This window comes from Parus major, chromosome 2 (genome assembly GCF_001522545.3).
Source record: "Parus major isolate Abel chromosome 2, Parus_major1.1, whole genome shotgun sequence".
Taxonomy (NCBI): Eukaryota; Metazoa; Chordata; class Aves; order Passeriformes; family Paridae; genus Parus; species Parus major.
Window position 1 is genome coordinate 48,991,130 of NC_031769.1, and position 19,172 is coordinate 49,010,301.

The following is a 19,172-nucleotide window of genomic DNA, read 5'->3' on the forward strand; positions in this document are numbered from 1 at the left end:
GTTTAAGTTTAAATTGGGGGGGAAAAAAAGTGGAAAAAAGCCAAAACAAACCCCAAACCAAATGACAACCAGCCATTTAATATACCAGGGTAGAGATCAGCCTTCTGATCTTAAGTATGCCAAGTGCAAGCTAAGGCTGCAGTCACTTAAATGTCAGAAAGTAAAATGTCTGATAAGAGTGACACTTCAAAGGCACAAAGGTTGGGCTATAAGAGAAGCAGAACCCCATTAGGATAAAAAGACAACTAATTTGAAAATAACAGCCCTTATATGTGTTCTTTTATTTATTTTAAACATAATGCTCAGTTTAAGCATTCTAGTTAGACTTCTTTCTTAATTAGTGAGCGGCTTTCCAATCTGTCTTTTTAAATTACAGTTTCTAAGAGAGGGAGCTGAAAGTTCCAACTGTACTGTTAACAAGATAAGGCATCTCTCAAATGAACCAACACATGCAATAGTAGTGGGAAGGAGTGTGTGAGCTAGCTAGTTGATGGAGTTGTTAAAGGAAACTAATGTTTCTACTGATTATAGGAATCAGTGATTGCACACCAGACTCAAGAGTTTAGTCTGATTAAGCTCTTAAGCATTTTAATTCACAAATTATTGATCCTTTAATGGTAGTGTTATTTCACATTGTTTCTGTAGCAGATTGAAATACAAGGAGTGTTAGCGCTGATTGTTTTCATCTTTTGAGTATTAACTGAAATTTAAAAGGCAGACTCCCTGGTCTGAGGTTCAGAAATAGTGTGGTCCTTATTTCGAGATGGTGGGCCCAGCTGAGAAAGTTTTTAGATCTATAGTTTGTAGAATAGTTTTAGATCTATAAGTCATTTGATCCAGTCTCCCACATGGGTTTAGGCTAACACTGAAATCATATTTTCCAGACCACTTTTAAAATGTTTTCAAGAGTGGAGATTCTGACACCTCTATTTAATGCATTCCTATGCTGGACCACACTCACTGGGAAGAATTTTCTTCCTGTATTGGAATGAAACCCCTTACTGAGTCTTGTCTCGTTGCCTCTTGTATTTTCATTTTAGCATAGATTAGCATGTTTCAGTAGAAGAGCTAGAACAGTGCTCAAATTCTGTGATTGTGTTTAGTTCCGATTTGTGTAGGAAAGCAAGCTATTCAGGGATTTAATTCCATTATGTAGTGGTTGAAATTCTTGGGAGTGACTCGTCCAATGTTGATAAGACAGAAGTATGACACAATCTTAAGAGTGTGTTCAGGAGTTTGGGGGAGCTTAACTGTGGTATTCTGAAAGAATATTTGTAAGAATAAATAGAACATGCCATGAAGCCTTTGGCTTGTGCTAATTCTCATTGAGTGGCTGTAGAAGGATGTGGGATGTATGAGGCAGAAAGCAATCGAAGGAACCTGCACTTTTCATTTGTCTTGCAGAGGCAAGTGATGGAGACAAGTTTGCTGCTATTGTTTGCCACTGACTACATCTTTTCAGAACAATCTTTAGTTGATCAAGAGATAGCAGGAAACAGCTTCTTGAAAGCTACTCCTGCAGAAGTAGTTAACGCATTAACCGCATTGATTGTGCGAAGTGCTGTAAAGAACAAAAAACTACACGTGTGAATGATATGTTCTACATGGTGTGGAAGATAAATGTTCTAGTCTAAGACAAGTGGATGATATGCTGGAATATGCTTGCATTGAAGAGAGATTTTTTTCTGCTTTCTCTTGACTCTGGTTTAATGGTTCTGCTTCTTCCTTGCTGGTTTGGGCATTTATGATGCCAGCTTGAGCAGCTTTAGTCCAGCTAGAAAACTATGCTGCTTTTGAGTGCAGAAAAGATATAATTTGAAGTAACTGATGAGCACAATCAAACTTAACATATTTTCTCTGTAAAGTCTGTCTGAGATGCTGAAGTAGTGTAGTCAGACAATGAGGAGAGGCAATGAATGCTACTTTAAGGTCCCACTTCTTTCCCAGTTCTAGCTGAGAAGTACACTAGACTGTATTTGTCATCAGGTTCCAAAAGCAAGCAGGTAAGCGCTGTTTAGTTTTGGTTGAAATGTTGTTTTTCAAAGTGAAATTGTTAGGTAATTGCTAATGAGCTAGTAACCATTGTCTGTATCGGGAAGGAGAAAGTACACTGGCCTTGGATTTAACAGCAGTTCCAGTGGAGGCAAAATCTTCATGTTGTTGGTACATAAACAACCCCACAATATGGTAATGACAGGTTGATGTAAAAGGGATTTTACTAATTGAAAAGTATTTTAGTGTTGCAAATAGTAATTACAAATAAATAGCTGTCACAATAATAGGAGCTTCCTTGTAATGAGACTGCTCATAATAAAAGCATGCCTATTTATAGCAGCAGACCTTCTGCTTTTGGAGCTGCCATATTACCTGGAAAGTATATAGCCACCATCTATCTATGTTGGTGTGAGGGCTGACACTAAAATGTCTTGGATTCAGTTGTTACCCATACTGCAGAACGGGTTTTTAATTCTACTTGTAAGCCAGGGGTTTTCTGATGAGCTGAGGAAGAAAAAGAGGAAATATTCTGAGTTTTCACACACAGTCATTGCTCCTCAGTTTGGAGTTGGAATTGGTACCTCTGAGGCTGTTGATAGTTCTCATCCTTCCATCAGATTAGTTAAAGTTGATAGTTTTGTCTTTGATAATAGCTTGTAAGTTTCCATATCTTGAACGATAAAGAACATTCTTGCAGATCATGTAATCTTGACAGAGCTGATCATGGGTGTTTTGTTGATCTACATCGTCCACAACCACTTATGTCTGTCAAAGTGAGGAAGAACAGATGAAATGTTTGGAGTCACCTGCTTGGATCAGTTAACAAACTGATCCTTTTCTTTCAGATTCTTCCAAAGAGAACCTGGTGCTGATTAAGCCTTTGTAGGCAAATACAAGCTGCTGGCCTTTATCTGCCCAAAGAGTAGCACAGATGGCTTAATAAATGTTTCCTGTTTCTATTTTTTAAGAATAATTTTTCTGTAACAGTAAAACTGAGTGTCAGAGGGAGGGATGGCATGGTTTGACAAATGATTGTGTTGAAGCCTGAACTGTTGTCCTCTCCAATTTTAGTTCTTTGCCTCTTGGTTCTGCCCCAATGTCGCCCCTGTGTCCCTTGTGTGAATTCAAGAATTCATGGCTTGAACAAATCAGTGGCTGCTGAACAAACCAGCATGTGGAGCTGATTTTGTTGAAAAAATGTACTTGAAAACCAAGTATGTTCATTTTCTGGGCTGTTCAGACAGACTTTTTTTTTTCTCCTCCTGACCTAGTTTGATTACAGAATCATAAGCACTTAAGCACTCACAGCAGAGAAGGCTGTGTAGAAGAAGAAATGAGTGACCACTGATACAGTGGACAGATGATGTCTTCCAGGTCAAACTGACACCAAATAGCGTTTGAGGAAGGTAGTTGAACCGATGGTAGCATTTGATGTAAGTTATTTCTTGAAATTTAAGCTGCCTTTAATGATACAGTACTTCAGCATATGGAATAACAACATGATATAAATTTTAAAGCATATATAAGTATTTTTAGGTATTTCTTGCTTGAAAATAGGTTGAACTGTGCTACAAACTTAAAATACCACATTTCTGTGATATAAAATAGTAAAAACACTACAGTTTATTCCCATCTATTTCTCTGATTATTTCTGTAAAAGATTAAATGTGTTGTATTTTTTTGTAAAAGATTAAATGTGTTGTATTTTTTTGTAGTAAAATATTATTAATAAACTATATTAATCATTCCTATGCTGTATTTCCGAGATAGAGATTTTTGTTAGTTGGTCTAGTGTGGGCTCTGAAATATCCAAGTTGACAGTGGCCTTGGGAATATTTTTCTTCCCATGGAAATGAGAATGTGGTATTTTACATAGATAAGTTTGAAAGAAAACCATGTTTTGTTTTGCTTTAGAAAATCCAGAAAGCAGAGTGGCAACTATAAAACTTCTAGTCATATCTTTTTGCGTGTTTGCTGTAATAGTACAGGTAAAAAGCCCTTTGAGGTTCTGTGAGTGTCATTTCCCCCCACACCTACAGCTTGCATAACTTAATGTGGAAAGATTTAGCTGCTCTGAAATCACAACTGAGCATTTTTTCTTACTTAATCCAAAAGAAAAGTGTTGGGTTTTGAACATATTTTTTTTCTATTAATCTCTCTGTGCTATTAAAAAAGTTCGACATAAATGTAAAAGACAGATCTGGTAGATTAGAGCATTAATTTATAATTAATCTTTAAGTTAGTTTCTTTGAAGTTTGGCTATATGTATGTGTTTTATAGGTTTGTTGGGTTTTTTTTTTTTTCAGGTGCTTGATAGTTGTAAGAGTGCTGGAAACTGTTTACTCTGGAAAGATTTAGGATAAGTTCATGGACTGTATTACCTTATTTTACATATAGTGTGCATGAAACAGAATACTAAAATGAAATTTCTAAGAGTTTCTAACCAGTAAAGTTTAGTTTAACATCTGAAAAATAGCTGCAGTTGAACAATCATTTTATTGTGTTGTGCTTTGTAAAATCCTGTAACAAGAAGATTATATGAGTTTTTTATGAGATAGTTTGGTAAAGTTAACAACTTCAGGTCTAAGCTTAACTCACTGAATTTTGATACTTGAAATGCATTCTTTATGGGGTTATTTGGTTTTTTTCCTGTTTTCTAGCAAGTACTGAATCTTTTTGCAGGCTTGTGGAAAAATGTTGTTAATCCCTTCTGTTGCTAAAATTCTGCATTTTTGAGTTGAATGTGAAAGTTGTCCTAAATTCTGCTGCCCAAGAGAAATTTTTTTTTGGTTTGTGAAAAAACATAGAAGGGTGTGGTGGGGTGTGGTTGGTTTTCTTTGGTTTGTATTTTTTTTTCTCTTTTAAGTTTTGTAGATGCTTGAAGGAGTTCTGTGTTGACTTCAGGTAGGGTTTATTATATAATAATTTGTCCATTAGTAAGATTGCATAAGCTCAGGTTGAAATGTATGCTGTCTGGATCTGATAACAGCTTACAGCTGAAGAGCATGCCTGCCACTCCAGAGCAAACTGATGTACGAAACCAGTGCTCGTTTGTGGTTTCACTGCCTGCACTAGTTTTTCTATAGTGTTGGCCTGATTTTCTATAAAATTCTTCCTGCTTTATAGTTGTGCAGAGGATATCACAGCTGTGGATGGGATTTTTGAAGTTCGTCCGTGTTTCCAAAAGCAGTTGCAGTCGTGAGTTTTTATTTACCATTGGTCAGTTGAATCTAGTTGATGAGCTGTATGGGGTGAAAATAAAGAGTTGAGAAGGATGGGATAATGGTAAAGTGCCATCACTGCTGAGGAAGTTACTTTGGTGAGTACCTTCACCATGTAGAATTGACTCTAAATTAGGTATAGTAATAAAGGGTATAGTATTTGAAATGACAGCTCCTGAAGCCAGCGCTGGTGCAGGCTTTGAGCTTTCCAGTCAGTGGCAGTAGGTCACTGTAGACAGGGCTGTGGGTATGCTGAAGGTGAGCTGGAAGGGGGATAAGCAGCACTGTGGTATCGTCCATTGAGCAGGGTCCTGCAGTCAAATAATTCCTTTGGGCCTCCAGCTTCTGAGGAGCACGTGTGAAAGCATTTGGCTTTGTGGGAGGTAGAAGCAGTACTTTTCCCCTTCCTGCCCATGCCCCATTTGAATTATTTTGTACCTTCATTACTCTCCCACTACTCTAGGCATCGAAAAACCCCATGATTACTTATTTCATTATTCTATTTGCATCAGATTACAAATGCAGTTTCTCTACTGGGTTTTATATTCTCCTCTAACCTCACTGTCCCCCCACCTCCTGCACTGAAACTGGTGGTTAAGAGTGCTCTGAAGTGCTGCATTATATTAGCATATATTTAAAGTATGTGAATAACCTTATGAGTGTAGATTAATTCACAAAAAAGGAGCTTGTAAATTATAATATACTGTACAAAATATGTTTTCATTCATAAATATCTCCAAATAAGAATCCTGAGTAGTGGGAAGATAATGTAATATTTCTGCAGTTTAAAATACTCTTTAATATTAAGCACAATTACAAGCTAATAGTGTTCCTTTAAAAGGGCAGACCCCTTCATTTATTCCCCCATGCTTCTCAGTTGAAAATTTTCATTAATTTATCTTTTTTCCTGAAATTTGGCATGGTAGCCAGAGGAGCCTAAATATAGTTTTTGACAGCCGTATGACTGTTTGAATAGGCTGCCTAATTTAGAGAATTATCTGTGTGCTTGTCTGTCACTGATGGATATTGCCAAAATGATCAAAGAAAAATAGGACATTGTGTTTAAATAAGGCTATTTCTATGTTCTGTAGGCAAAACACGAGCAATTTGAACAGAAATTGTTCTACACTTTGTCTCATTATGAATCCTAGATGTATTGTTCACAATTTGTCTGCTGAAAATAAAGGTTGCCTGATTTTAGCTTATAGGCATGAATTTTCTTAAAAACTTGGTGTAAAGATGTAAGTCTTGTACAGAATTATGAAATGCTCAGCAGGATTTCTTTAAAAACAAAATATATATGCTTTAGGACACAGCCATTTTTTTGTTTTTCATTTCCAGCTTTGCAAGTATGAGTAGAAACTGAAAAGATCCGCTATGTCTTTGTTTCTATTTTCTTGTAGGTTTTTTCTTTCAGTTTTTTCTAAACTGGTGTTTAGGTGGCTTTAATATGTCTAATTCCTAATAACCCCTTATTGTTCTCCTTAAGAGGGGTTAGTTTTGTTAATTTTTTTTGTACTTGGTGAGGGTCTGGAATAACATTGGTCCCCTCATTAGTATAATTATCTCCTTTTTTGTCATGGCCTTGGGGTGATTGCCCAGTGTGGAATGGGACAGTCTGCTGGAGTTATGGCAAGGTTTCCCTCCTTACTGTGATGCCGGGTGAGATCTATCCAGGTTAGCTGAGGTTTTGCCTGGAAGTCATAGTGCACTTTGGGAGAAGAGCTTTCTCTAGTTATGCTTGTTTTCTTTGTATCTCTTCTGGAGAAGCAGCACTCTGCCTGTAAATAGCTGAGTTGGCTGTTACATAGTTTTTCTTTTTGCTTGGATAGAACTTCTCAGGACTTGGCTCTTTGGCAGTTACATGGTTTCTCTGGATCATTTTTATCAAAAGGATTTTAAAAATGGGGAACAATAAGATTTTAAAACAATACAAACAACTGGTGGGATTCAGAAGGGGAAATGAGGACAGAGAAGAGGGACAAGGCCTAGGGGCTCTCGGAATCAGACCATTGCGCTAAGACAATCAGTATCATGTTTTATTTTTTAAATGGAAACTGTTTCAAACTGTGCTGTCTTAAGACAGGCTTAACTATTCTCAGACGGATGGGATTTAGTTTGTGCCCCTTCAGCTGCTGTAGGGAATATTCTGAAACTTTATATGAAAAGTTGACTAGTTCTGACAAATTTAACATTCACTAGCTTCTGTGCTCTGCAGTCCTAGCTGTGACTCCCATACAATGTAGTTTAAAGGAAATGTGTAGGTTTTTTGTCCTATCTACCAAATTAGGGACTGTGTAGTCTGTTACAGTTCAGAGCACTTTGACCAATTCTACTGTGCACAAGAAAGTGATTTGGGAGAGGTTTGTCTTACACATAGGTGGTAAGCAAGTGGACTGCTAGAAGGCTTGAGACAGTGTCTACAACTCTGAACTTGTCCCAGAGATTATGTTGATGCTTTCCTGAAGTCTTTTAATTCTCCAAATTACTTTTGCTTTCAGGGATGGGAAGCAGTGTAAAGCACCCTACTTTCATAGTTGTTTTTTGCTCCACAAAAAAGGACTGGCTGTCCTTGCCTGTGGAACTTCTAATCCCAGTTTCTCAGGTCTAGCTTCTTATATTTAAAGTTTTCGGGACAACCTTTAAAACTGACATGAGAAATCATCAGTGGCATTTGTCTGTAGTCCTTATGTGAAGATGATAGATCAATTGCAGTATGAAAATTAGCGCTCTCAATATGCTTTTCCTGCCCTGACCCCTGCCATGGTTAATTTTTATTCTGTACTTTCTTCTGAGGTTTGGGACATAAAACCAATTGTCTCCTACCACTGTACATATGTTAGCAACACAGTAATTCTACTTGGGTTACGTTAACCTGCCCAAAAACATATAAACACAGTTCACTTGGCTCTGCTGCTCAGAGACCAGTAATATATTAATTTTGACAATCTCTGAAAATTTTTTACTAACATGCATCCAGGACACTTCTTTTTTCTTAGATACAATTTCTGTATGCCCTGTGCATACGGTTCCTTTCCACTAAGTGCTTTTTTTCTTAATATGGATTTGCTATTTAAGGTGTAGTTTCTAATTTGTTTATACATATTGGACTTAATCTGTTTGTATATCCCACTGACTGTTGCACATTAACATTACGGCTTTATGTAGGAGAACTTTGTCTTGCTGTAACTTGACATAAGCAACAGTGTGGTTTTTTTTTCATTTTCTGTTATGTTATTTGGTGCCTTGGCCATTAAGTTGTCTGTGCTGTACCCCGGATAGCAACTTGAAACTAGTGCAAGAGGAGAGTGTTCTTATAAGTCATGTTTGTTTTCAGATGAATAACCCGACTGTAAGTGATGCTGTTTTAAAAGGAAGTACTAATCTTCTTATGAAGTTATTTTGTTACCATTTTAATACAACAGGTAACAGTGATGTTTATTGCTGGAAAATTGAATGGACTGGATTTAGTTTTGTTTTGTTTTTTTTTTTTTTTTAATGGGGATCTATTTCTCTCAGGTCTTAAATCGTTTTGTGGGGTGTTCTTGGGGCTATACTTAAGTTGTATGAAAGAAAGATGAAAATTCTGTTGAGTTTGTCTGTTTGTTACTGTTTTTAATTCAATTGTATGTGATTTCTGTATAGATCTGCTTCTGATGAGCAGGGCTTATCTGGCAATTTAATTTCAGTTAAGAAAGCTTTTTATAAGCCAGAGTCATTTGTTATTATCCAGGAAACTAGAATAAGAAGGGCTGTGGTTGGGGCAGTATTAGAGTAAGTAAATGTAATTTGTGTTTCAGTTTTATGGGCTATGTCACTCCAGTATTGTCAGCTGAGCTTTCATTTATCTTTTGAGTTCATTGATGCTTTTCCTGGGTCTTTTGGCTGAATCACAACTGAAGCAATTTTGGTGTTCTATGCTGCTTAAAAATTGAGATTGTCTGTTATTTAATGGTACTTATTCTATGTCTAATTTATTTCCAGTTAACAGGTTGTTTTTCAATATTGTTACTTTGCTTTGTTTAGCATATGATACAGTGTATTTTCTGTACTTCATAATGCTTTTAGGCTGCTCTTTAATCAATATCATAGTGCACTTTGAATCACTGATTGTCTTGTTAGACAATGACAAGTCTTTTCAATGACACTGATGTATTCTAACATGAATGGTCCAAGATAATTTTTTTAAGTATAATTTTATTTTTTATCTTTTGTAATCACTAGGGTTGTGGTGAATGAGATACAGGTGGATTTTACTTGCTGTCTTGTGTGGAAGCAGGGTAACTGGGTTTGATGCTTTGTTCTAGATTTCTCTCCCGATGGTAAATTCTCTGTCCTTACCCTCTGTCTAGTCAGGTGCATTATGTAGTTATTTGTATCCTGTGTCTTTTTTCCTCAGAGGATATTTCCCATGATTTGAGTCGGTAATTCTGCTATTTGTTTGTAGATTATTTTTTCATCCTAAATCTAAAAGACCAATATTTTTTCTTGCATATTCTTAAATCTTATTAAGTCTTGAATGAAAATGGGTTCAGGCTTTTATAGACTTACTGCCTTTTTGTTCACTGTAAATTAATGCATAGTCTTGAGAATAAACAGGTTCTGTATTGATTTCTCCCTCTCATCATCATCATAAAGTCTGATAGAACTCAAACCTGACCTCTACAGAATTGCTGAAAGTAGAGCAGTAAGCTTCCAGTAACTGGGATAAAGCTGTACTCTTATTACTGTTAGGGGAGCTGTATTCTGGGGCAGTGAAGGTAGCAGTGGGCATTGGGTTCAAGCCCAAATATGACACCTCAATTCATGTTGACCTGCCTTGATAACTAGAAGGGCTGGAATTATTTCTGCTCAAACTGATTATGCTTGTTTGAGAATGTATTTACCCTGGGCTAATGCATGTTTCAGCCTTTCAGTCCATGTGAATGATATTTTGAACTGTTCAGTGAAATATTGTAGGTTTTACAATGCAGCTCTTGAGAAGAAGCCAGTCTTTGATGTAGTGGTTTAGTTTCAGGATGCTGTCAAAATAGTCATTGCCAGCTTAGCTGTAGCATACGGTCCTTGATTTTGAAAAATACGGAGCAGATTGGCATATTCTAGCAAGGCATTTGGATTATAACATAAAAATACAACTTCATTTCCAGCAGTCCTGTAACGTGAAAATGAACCACTTGGCACTAGGAGGATGATCAGTAAAGTGGAATCAGTGGGCAGTTTGTGGTCTTATAGAAAACTTGAGAAAAGAGCAAAATCTCTTATTCTGGCCATTGCAAAACTCATTGTCTGAATTTCTACAATTTTTTCATGCTTGAGTGGCTGGGTGGGAAGACTGAGTACTCCTTGGGGTACCTCCTTCTACTTGAGATCAACTCCAGAAGCATGTTGTAGGAATTAGTGTCTTAGTGAAGAGGACCCTTCCTGCAAAGAGGAAAAGTGAACATAGTTCTTCAGAAGTTAATTTACAAGGCTACTTGCAAGGATTCCAGTGTGTATCTTGGTAGTGGGAATCTTGAGTTGTTCCTCTTCACCCCTTTAAATCCATCTGGTAACTTTTTTAATAGAGGCATTAGAAGTGCAAATGTGAAGGGTCCACTGATTTGCAATTAAAATGACTATTTTCTTGTGCCTATTACTTAAATGTGCTTTCCTCTTTTTTCTGTTGGATTGGGATGCTATTGCAAGTGTGTGATTAAAAGGAATTGAATATAAAAGAAATTAAAGGAATGTTATTTTCCTATCTAACTTCTGTAAGCAGTGGTGTCAGATTTGGTAATACAAACTTGACATTGTCTCTTGTAGGATAATCATGGGTCAAACCGGAAAAAAATCTGAGAAGGGACCAATTTGTTGGCGAAAACGTGTAAAATCAGAATATATGAGACTGAGGCAGCTCAAGAGGTTCCGACGTGCTGATGAAGTAAAGGTACTTAATCTTTTGGTTCTATTGCTTATAAAATTTTACAAGTATTGGTTATTTTCTGAAGTATGTGTCTTACAGTTAACACTTGCTGTAGCAGTTTCATTGAATACTTTGTCAATCTAATGAGAACTTGTCTTAACTCTATGGTCTTGTCTTATAAACAAGTATGATACATTTATATGTGATTGGGTTGAGAATGTTAAGTATCAGAAGAGGTTGAGGAAACCTAATATGGCAACTTCTTTAGCTGCATATTCTTCCAAATTTCATTTAGAATTTGTTTCTGTGCTAAATGTGTGACTCCCTAAATGAGAGAACATCGTATGAATTAAGGAAAAGGATAATGAACTATATTGAACCTCACTGATGTTTAAGCTAAACTTGTATGTTTTGAGTTTTGAGCCTGTTTTTTGTTTTGATTTTTTTTTGGTATAACATGTCTGGTTAAGTGTTAGAATGCCTTAAGATGCTAACAGATGAATTTAGTCTTTAATTTATTTATAATGTTGTGTTTAATTTTTAGAGTATGTTTAATTCTAATCGTCAGAAGATACTGGAAAGAACTGAAATCTTAAATCAAGAATGGAAACAACGTAGGATACAGCCTGTTCACATCATGACTTCTGTGAGCTCATTGCGCGGGACCAGGGAGGTTGGTTAACATGTGTTGTGGTAATTCCACTTAAAGGTTGTTAGCACGTTTTTGTTTTATTACTGGAAAGTTGGCTGTTCTTTATATTCTTTTTTTCAGCATGATATGACTTGGCAGCTCAATGTGTTTTGTATAAGTGTCTCAAAAATTCATTTATTGTGTACTTTGTTCATATGACTTCTGGAAAGTAATAACTATGTAACAGGCTAGCTGGCTTTGAATGACACACAGAAGTGAAACTTCTTAATTTCTGATAATGATTGGATCATACCTCAGCATCCTTTAACCAAACTGTTCTATCTCCATGGTACTGGGAGTTTACTCTTACTTCTGTTGGAGTTAGATTTATAAATCTTTGTGTTGCACGAGCAGACTGGATGCTAAATTTGTGAAAAACATTTCCATAGTTGTGGCATAATTTGGGCACCTAAACTGGTTTCCACAGAATTGGTAGGGTTGGAAGGGACGAATGGATGTCATCTAGTGCAGTTTTCCTGCTCAAGCAGGGTCGTCCTAGAGCATGTTATTCAGGATTGTGTCCTGTGTCATGTTAGCTTTAACACTGATTTAAGCCTATTCCAGCTTTCTGCATTCATCCCAGCTTAATTTACCTTATTTCTAAATTGCTCTTCAAGCACTTCTTCATGTTTAACAAGTTTGAAGATGTTTTATCTGTAATAATTTGAAACATGAACCATTTTCAATAGGGTGAGAATAAAAAGACTTTACCATGAATAGGTTAAAAAAAGTAAACCAAATTACTTTATCTGCAAAGAAATTTGCAGAGTTTCTTTTCCTAAAATTTTAGTGGAGAACTGGGGAGTGGGAGTGTGTCACAGAGGTGCATTTGTGTGCATGCATGTTCAAATGCAAGGAGGTGAGGACCTTCGGGTGTTCTCTTTTAAATGTTCTTGAATATGCAATTACTCATGTACAGCTCTATAGCTATTGTGTGGGCTCAGAACTGATAATAATTGACACAGGTACACATCCAATTTTCACATTTTTTTTGTTAGTAGAAGATTGTTCCTCTTTCTTTTTCCTTTTCTTTCAAGTGTGGTGTTCACTATTCTTTATGTTAATTTCTTGCCTGTATTGGTGGAGCACACTAATTACTACATTCAATACAGTCTCTGTCTCATGAATCAGAACTCTAATGTTTGATTTAAGGTTTCTATAATTTATAGTGAGAGAAGCGAGATGAAAAAATGGCGGGGACTTAAAAAGATTACTTTAAAATCTTCTTTTCTCAATATGCTGAATTCTTCAGAGTTGCATAAGACACTGGCTAGAAATAGAAGGGTTGTGTGAGAGCCTTCCTGTGTTTGATGAAGAGTGCAGGGCATTGCTGGTGACAGCATCAAGTGGAGACCATAAGATGCCCAGTGCAGGCCTACCAGACATTAACCTGGGTTCCATATCAGAACAACAGAGCAGCATAACTGAGGCTTAGTACCAAACACTGAGTCGCTTTGACTTAGCCCATTTGTCAGCCCAAGACTTCTAGCTCTGAAGATAAAAGTAATTAATTCTTTTACTTTTGTATTTTGCTTTAAAAATACATGAAAAATATGCTAGGTGGCTGCTAGCTAGAAAATTAAACATTAACCTGAAATGGGAGTGAAGTGGTACCATAGGATGGTGTCTAGAATATTAATATACACAGCAGAAATCTAATTCAATTTGCTGCAGATTAAAAAGGAAAGAAATCTGGCTTGTGTCATTCTGCCGGGGTACTGTCTCTGTATATTGTTTGTTACATTACTTTGTGTATTTCTTTAGAAATGTGAAGCTCTGTTCATCTTTCCCTTCTGGAAAGGAGAAAGATCTTTTGTCTCCACTTCCTTTTTTCCTTTCAGGTAGCTATGATAGCTGTTCTAAACTTTGTTTTACCTACCTCCAAATCTTCTCTGTTATACTTCCCCTGACTTTGTATGTTCCTGTCTGCTTTAGCTTGTAACTTTTTTCTCAGAGTTCTCCATACTACAGTCCAAGTATTTGAGAAAAGTTGATCTCTGTTTGTTAACTGTCGATTATTAGATGTGAGAATAACCTAATTGTTGTCTGTATTTCTATGGATTTTTTATCCTTTGGAGGCTACATAAATCTCTGAATATCCAAAATGGAAGTCCTGTAGCTGAAAAATTCGTTGATGTATCTAGAGTTACATAAGAGTTAACTTTCATTTTTCCCTTTGCAAGCAGTGAATATAATAAAAGGCTTGAGGATAGGATAAACAGACAATAATTGGGTAACAAGGCAGGAATTAAAAAGCCATATGGAGTTTTTATTTATATAAGGTGTCTTGCTGGCATGAAAGTAAAATTTTATTTATTTTTATAACATAAATAATACATGATTTCTGCAGTGTATTGATCTGAAGCTAGGGGAATTCACTTGCCTCTCAGATGGTCTGAGTAAATACACTAACATCAGTGTAGCAGCAGCAACAGGTACTAAATCTGTTTTGAGATACCAAACCTAATTTGTATTCTAGGTTTCATAGTCTGAGTAAAATATTATCTCAGACACTTAATAATAAGTGGAAAAACCTCATCATGATCTATTAGCAGAGGTAATGACATAAAAATAATTCTAAAGGTCCTTTTTTCTCGCTGGAACTATTCTTGCTATTATGCCTAAAAAAACTTATGCATTTTTCAAAGGTTGATATGGCTAATTTTGAGAAACTCTTTGAATTTTGTACATTGTAGAGTGTTCTGTGATTTATTTTTGTTTGGTGTTTTTCCTGATGTTGCTATGTAAGTGTAACTTCAACTTCTTATTTCAGTGCTCTGTTACCAGTGACATTGATTTTCCAAAACAAGTCATCCCACTGAAGACTCTCAATGCTGTTGCTTCTGTGCCTATAATGTATTCTTGGTCTCCCCTTCAACAGAATTTTATGGTAAGATTAAACAAGTGCAGGGAGGAGAAAGGTATGGAGAAAAGGGAAGTGTTAATTTGAGAAGTATGCCTACAAAATCTATTGCCAGTTACCCTTCCTACTTTAGGTATTGGTAATTGGGCAGTAATAATCAAAAATAAGCTCCCTCAAAATAAAATAAATAAAAAGGTAACTTTGCAAACTGAATCTCCATCCTCCTTGTATCTAAGTATCTCCAAAATCTTGCTGTAAAGTTTATTTAATTCAGGTGACCTGTTGTCTTTTGTGGCTGTTAGCAAATGTAGTTTTATTTGAAAGTATCTAATTAGTGTAGTGAGAAATGTTTTCTGGTATATGACTGCTTTAATGTGAGGCAATCAACCAACATATCTGTAACAGAATAGTAATTCTTGTGGAATAAAGGGAACTAAATCCTGAAATAGTATCCCCATAAAGGTCATTCTCATATCTGTGTATAACCTTTTTTTTCAGATTAACTTCACTGTGTGCAGAAGCCATAACATTAGATTTCTGATATAGGTATTTGACTTTTTCAAAGCCTAGCTTATTGCAAGTGTCTGTTGCATCTTTTTGTATATGACCACCTTTGCTGAGTAGTTATTTTGATAATAATTATTACAAAGTGGTTTAAACAACCATTTTTTATCAGTATACATACAGAGTATTTCCACCTGTTTTTCTCCTTGCTTTTAATTCAAGAGTGTTTGGATATTTTGGATTGCTACAGAATCATAATCAGTGGGAAAGTTTATTTTCTTAACAATAGAGATTTCTTTTGTAGTATTGGAAGATGCAGCTGTGTATCAAGGACCATAAATTCTATTGATAAAACATGGGAGTATAGATGCATTTAGTCTATATGCAGTCAAAAAAAAGGGGCAGTGGAGCTGAGATTAAATTGTTAGGCATATTTCTCTGTTTTCTCTTTAGACAACTTTAATTTAGAGTCTTTTGGTAGCATATTTTCTTATCTCTGGACAAACAATGAAAGTGTGGTTCTCATGGTGGTTTCCTACATCACTCTAAGAGAGAACGAAGGGGGGATAAATGAATTTACCAAAAGCAAGCTTCCCAAAGCCAGGTGCTTTGCTAACCTTAAGATTAGGAGCTAGTGTTAGTACTTTGAGCCAGCCACCAGAAATGCAAAAAATTGTTGAAAGTCATTGAGGGTTTTGTTTTTGTTTTCTAGTTAATGGTAAATGTTCTAAAGCAGTGAAACTAGTTAATTTACTGTTATAGGCAGACTCCTGTAGATAGTGAAAAGCAGTGCAGAAATGGTTGCTTGACAACACAATTTAAAATTGTTTGATTATCACTTTTGTTCCTAGGTAGAGGATGAAACTGTTTTACATAACATTCCTTATATGGGAGATGAAGTGCTTGACCAGGATGGTACCTTTATTGAAGAACTGATCAAGAACTATGATGGGAAAGTGCATGGAGACAGAGGTGAGCCCAAACACTCAGGTATACTAATAATTTCTTCCTATATAAATTATTGTTGTAGTGTTGCTTAAGGCCTGATGTGTGATTGTTACAGTAGTTATCTCTACAGTGTGTAAACACTGTAAGAGGCTTCCTTATTTAAATGTATTGTTCTGCATTTTCATTAGGCTGCAAAGTTTTAAACAGCAGTGTGGAGAAATTAAGCACATTAACTTTTTTATTATACCATACAGTGATTCTTGGTATTCAGTTTTGTGCTCAGAGCTTTGGAAGATATTGTAATGTGTGTATGTGTCCTGCCTAGCCGAAAGTGGCAGGAGGATTATGCAGAACTCTGCTAATAATAACATTTGCACATGTGATTTAACAGAATAACCTCTTGTAGGTTTGTGGGGTTTTTTTTTTCCCTTCCTTTCTTTAAGGAACTTGCCATTTAAAAACCTCCTCTCTGCAAGTCAGCTTATAGAGAGAAGTTGTATCCTTCTGTTGGTACAGAAATATTATATATATTTATTCTGAGATGTAGTTTACCTGTTCTCCTGTGTGGGAGCTGGACTACCTGCAGTGTAATCTGTCTCTCACTTTGCTAAAGTCTCAGTGAAGTGGTGACCTATGACTTGCTCTGTGCTCCCTCAGAACTGCCTTATACAACCCTCAGTTGTAGAGGTTTCTCTTGGCTACTCTGATTCTCCCTTCACAGAAATATACCCCCACACTCTACCCCTTCACTCAGAGAATAGCTTCTTAAAATTAATCATATTCCTGTTAATGCTGAAGTGTCTTAGAAAGAGAACCAAATTTTTTGAGTTCATGTACCATTCATGAAGTTTGTCTGTGATTCAATAATAAATGCTACTCAGCCATACACTAGACTTGTTAATGTCCTCATTATAGGTGATGCCTGTGTATTTCATAAGAAACATGGAATGTTTCTTGGGCTTTGGCCTTTGAATATTTTTACACATTTACTGATTTCTGATTTCTCTGTCAGAAAACTGGCTGTGTCAAAATGATGACATTGCTACTAAATGTCTTCTATTGTTGATTTAATTTATTATTAAAGGAGTTTAGCTTTAAAATTAATCCTCTTTGAGCGGCTTGAGGTGCAAGTTTATGATGACAATTACTGTTACTATGGATTCTCCATAATATATAAAACATATTAGAAGTAGAAAGACTTTTTCTAGTCTCCCAATAATTGGTGTTGTATGACTGTAATTAAATGTAAATACTGTGGGAATCTGTAATCCAAAGGCATTCCCATGTAAGAGTCAGAATTCTAAACTAGCTCTGTAATTGCACTTTTGGGAGATAATTTGTACTAACCTGTGTGAATATATTAAGAGTCAGTTAAAAACATCTGAGTGGTATTTCCATTGTCTACATAGTAATAAAACTATTATTTTCTGTCAAGTTATTTTGACATCCAAACCCAGTCCAGGTTCAAAAGGATGGTAATAAGCACTACAGTTCTCACACAGTTCATGTTTATTTTGGTTTTTTTGAAAATAGTCTCTGTCAGCACTAACTATGAATTTTTCCATTGAGCATAAATGCCTTATTGTTTAATTGTTTAATCTGTTGTCATCTGAATGTCACAGCAGAATATAATCTAATAAATAGATATAAGCAGCATTGTATCTTTCAGTTTTCTCCTGAATTTTTTGTATATGACTGTATCCTTTTTTTATCACCCAGCCAGTGGGATCTATTGTGGGAAGTAGATGCTAAAGAACTACCAAGCAGAAATTTCTCTGGAGATTCCTTCTCTGCCTAAGGATTAGTTTATATACTGTTAGCATGCATTTCCAGACTGGCTTCAGACTCCCAACCATGTTGGAACTGGGATTCTGGCATAAAATCTCTTAAATAATGTAGTTGGTAGTATTTTTTATCTTACAAGGAAGAGAGATTTATATACATATGTAGCACAGGGAGTTGGGAAAAAAATTGCCGGAATTTTTAGTCTTCCCCTCCCAGTTGTCAGTCTAAGAAATGAATAATGAGCATTTTTGACTTGTGTTGATTCATACATTGCAATTTAAGAGGGGAAAACTACAAAATTGCTTTTTATAAATGACAGCATTTGCATTAATTTAAGTGTAGGAAGGATTAAAAATACTCCATATACACCTTGTGCTTTTTTTGTTCACTCCAAATTTTGCTGGATTTCAGAATGTGGATTTATCAATGATGAAATATTTGTTGAGTTGGTCAATGCCCTTGGTCAATATAGTGATGATGAAGATGATGATGATGGAGATGACAATCCTGATGAGAGAGATGACAAGCAAAAAGATCGGGAAGGTAACAGAATGGGTACGTCTATCTGCAGACTTTAAAAATTAAACCCAAAACATTTTGTTTAAGCACTCACTAAATTTGTTCTAACCCATCTTCCTATGTGATAGTTTCCAGGTCTAAAGTAGCATAATTTTCATAATTTCCTTTGTCATTTAGTTCAAGATTTGTATTGAGAACACCATGAAAGGCACTTTTCCAATTCTTGTTCATTGGCATATTGAGGCAGTCAAATGCACCAAAAATCAGTCAGGTATCAATCTAATAAATGCTTTGGGACTCCTCAGATAATGATGTATCGTTATTCTAAAGCAGGAAGAATTCTGAATTTCCATCTCCATCTGCTGGTGAAATAATGGTTTCTCACTATTTTACTAGTAGATTTTTCTCATCAGGAAAGATCAATTAACACAGTTAAAATTGTAAGTGATTTAGAAATAAAAACCTTTTTTACATTAGAATTTTGGCAAACTCCCCCTTTCTCTGAACACCTTGAGGTCGCAAAGGAGCAGAAATATATTTTTTTTGTTTTCCAAATTTTTTGCTTCCTTGACAGAGAAAGAAACCCACCCACCTCGGAGATTTCCTTCTGATAAGATATTTGAAGCCATTTCCTCAATGTTTCCAGACAAGGGTACAGCAGAAGAACTGAAAGAGAAGTAAGAACATATTTCTTAGGGTATATTGCTGTGTTGCATTATGTAACAAAGATTCCACTATGACATA

The 19,172-nt window shown here is 35.9% G+C and overlaps 1 protein-coding gene across 6 annotated transcripts in view; it reads left to right on the forward strand.

The window, feature by feature from the left end:
- Nucleotides 1–19,172, forward strand: part of EZH2 (enhancer of zeste 2 polycomb repressive complex 2 subunit) — a 49,796-nt gene that overhangs the window by 9,864 nt on the left and 20,760 nt on the right. For 2 of the 6 annotated variants that reach the window (XM_015619435.3, XM_015619430.3), the window contains exons 2-7: nt 11,019–11,142; nt 11,663–11,791; nt 14,583–14,699; nt 16,028–16,166; nt 18,321–18,464; nt 19,003–19,105. In XM_015619435.3, the coding sequence (XP_015474921.1) occupies nt 11,026–11,142; nt 11,663–11,791; nt 14,583–14,699; nt 16,028–16,166; nt 18,321–18,464; nt 19,003–19,105 (749 nt within the window). In that variant the 5' untranslated portion in view covers nt 11,019–11,025. The remainder of the gene's footprint in view (nt 1–11,018; nt 11,143–11,662; nt 11,792–14,582; nt 14,700–16,027; nt 16,167–18,320; nt 18,465–19,002; nt 19,106–19,172) is intronic. The other 4 variants (XM_015619431.3, XM_015619432.3, XM_015619434.3 and 1 more) reach the window with 4 other exon arrangements.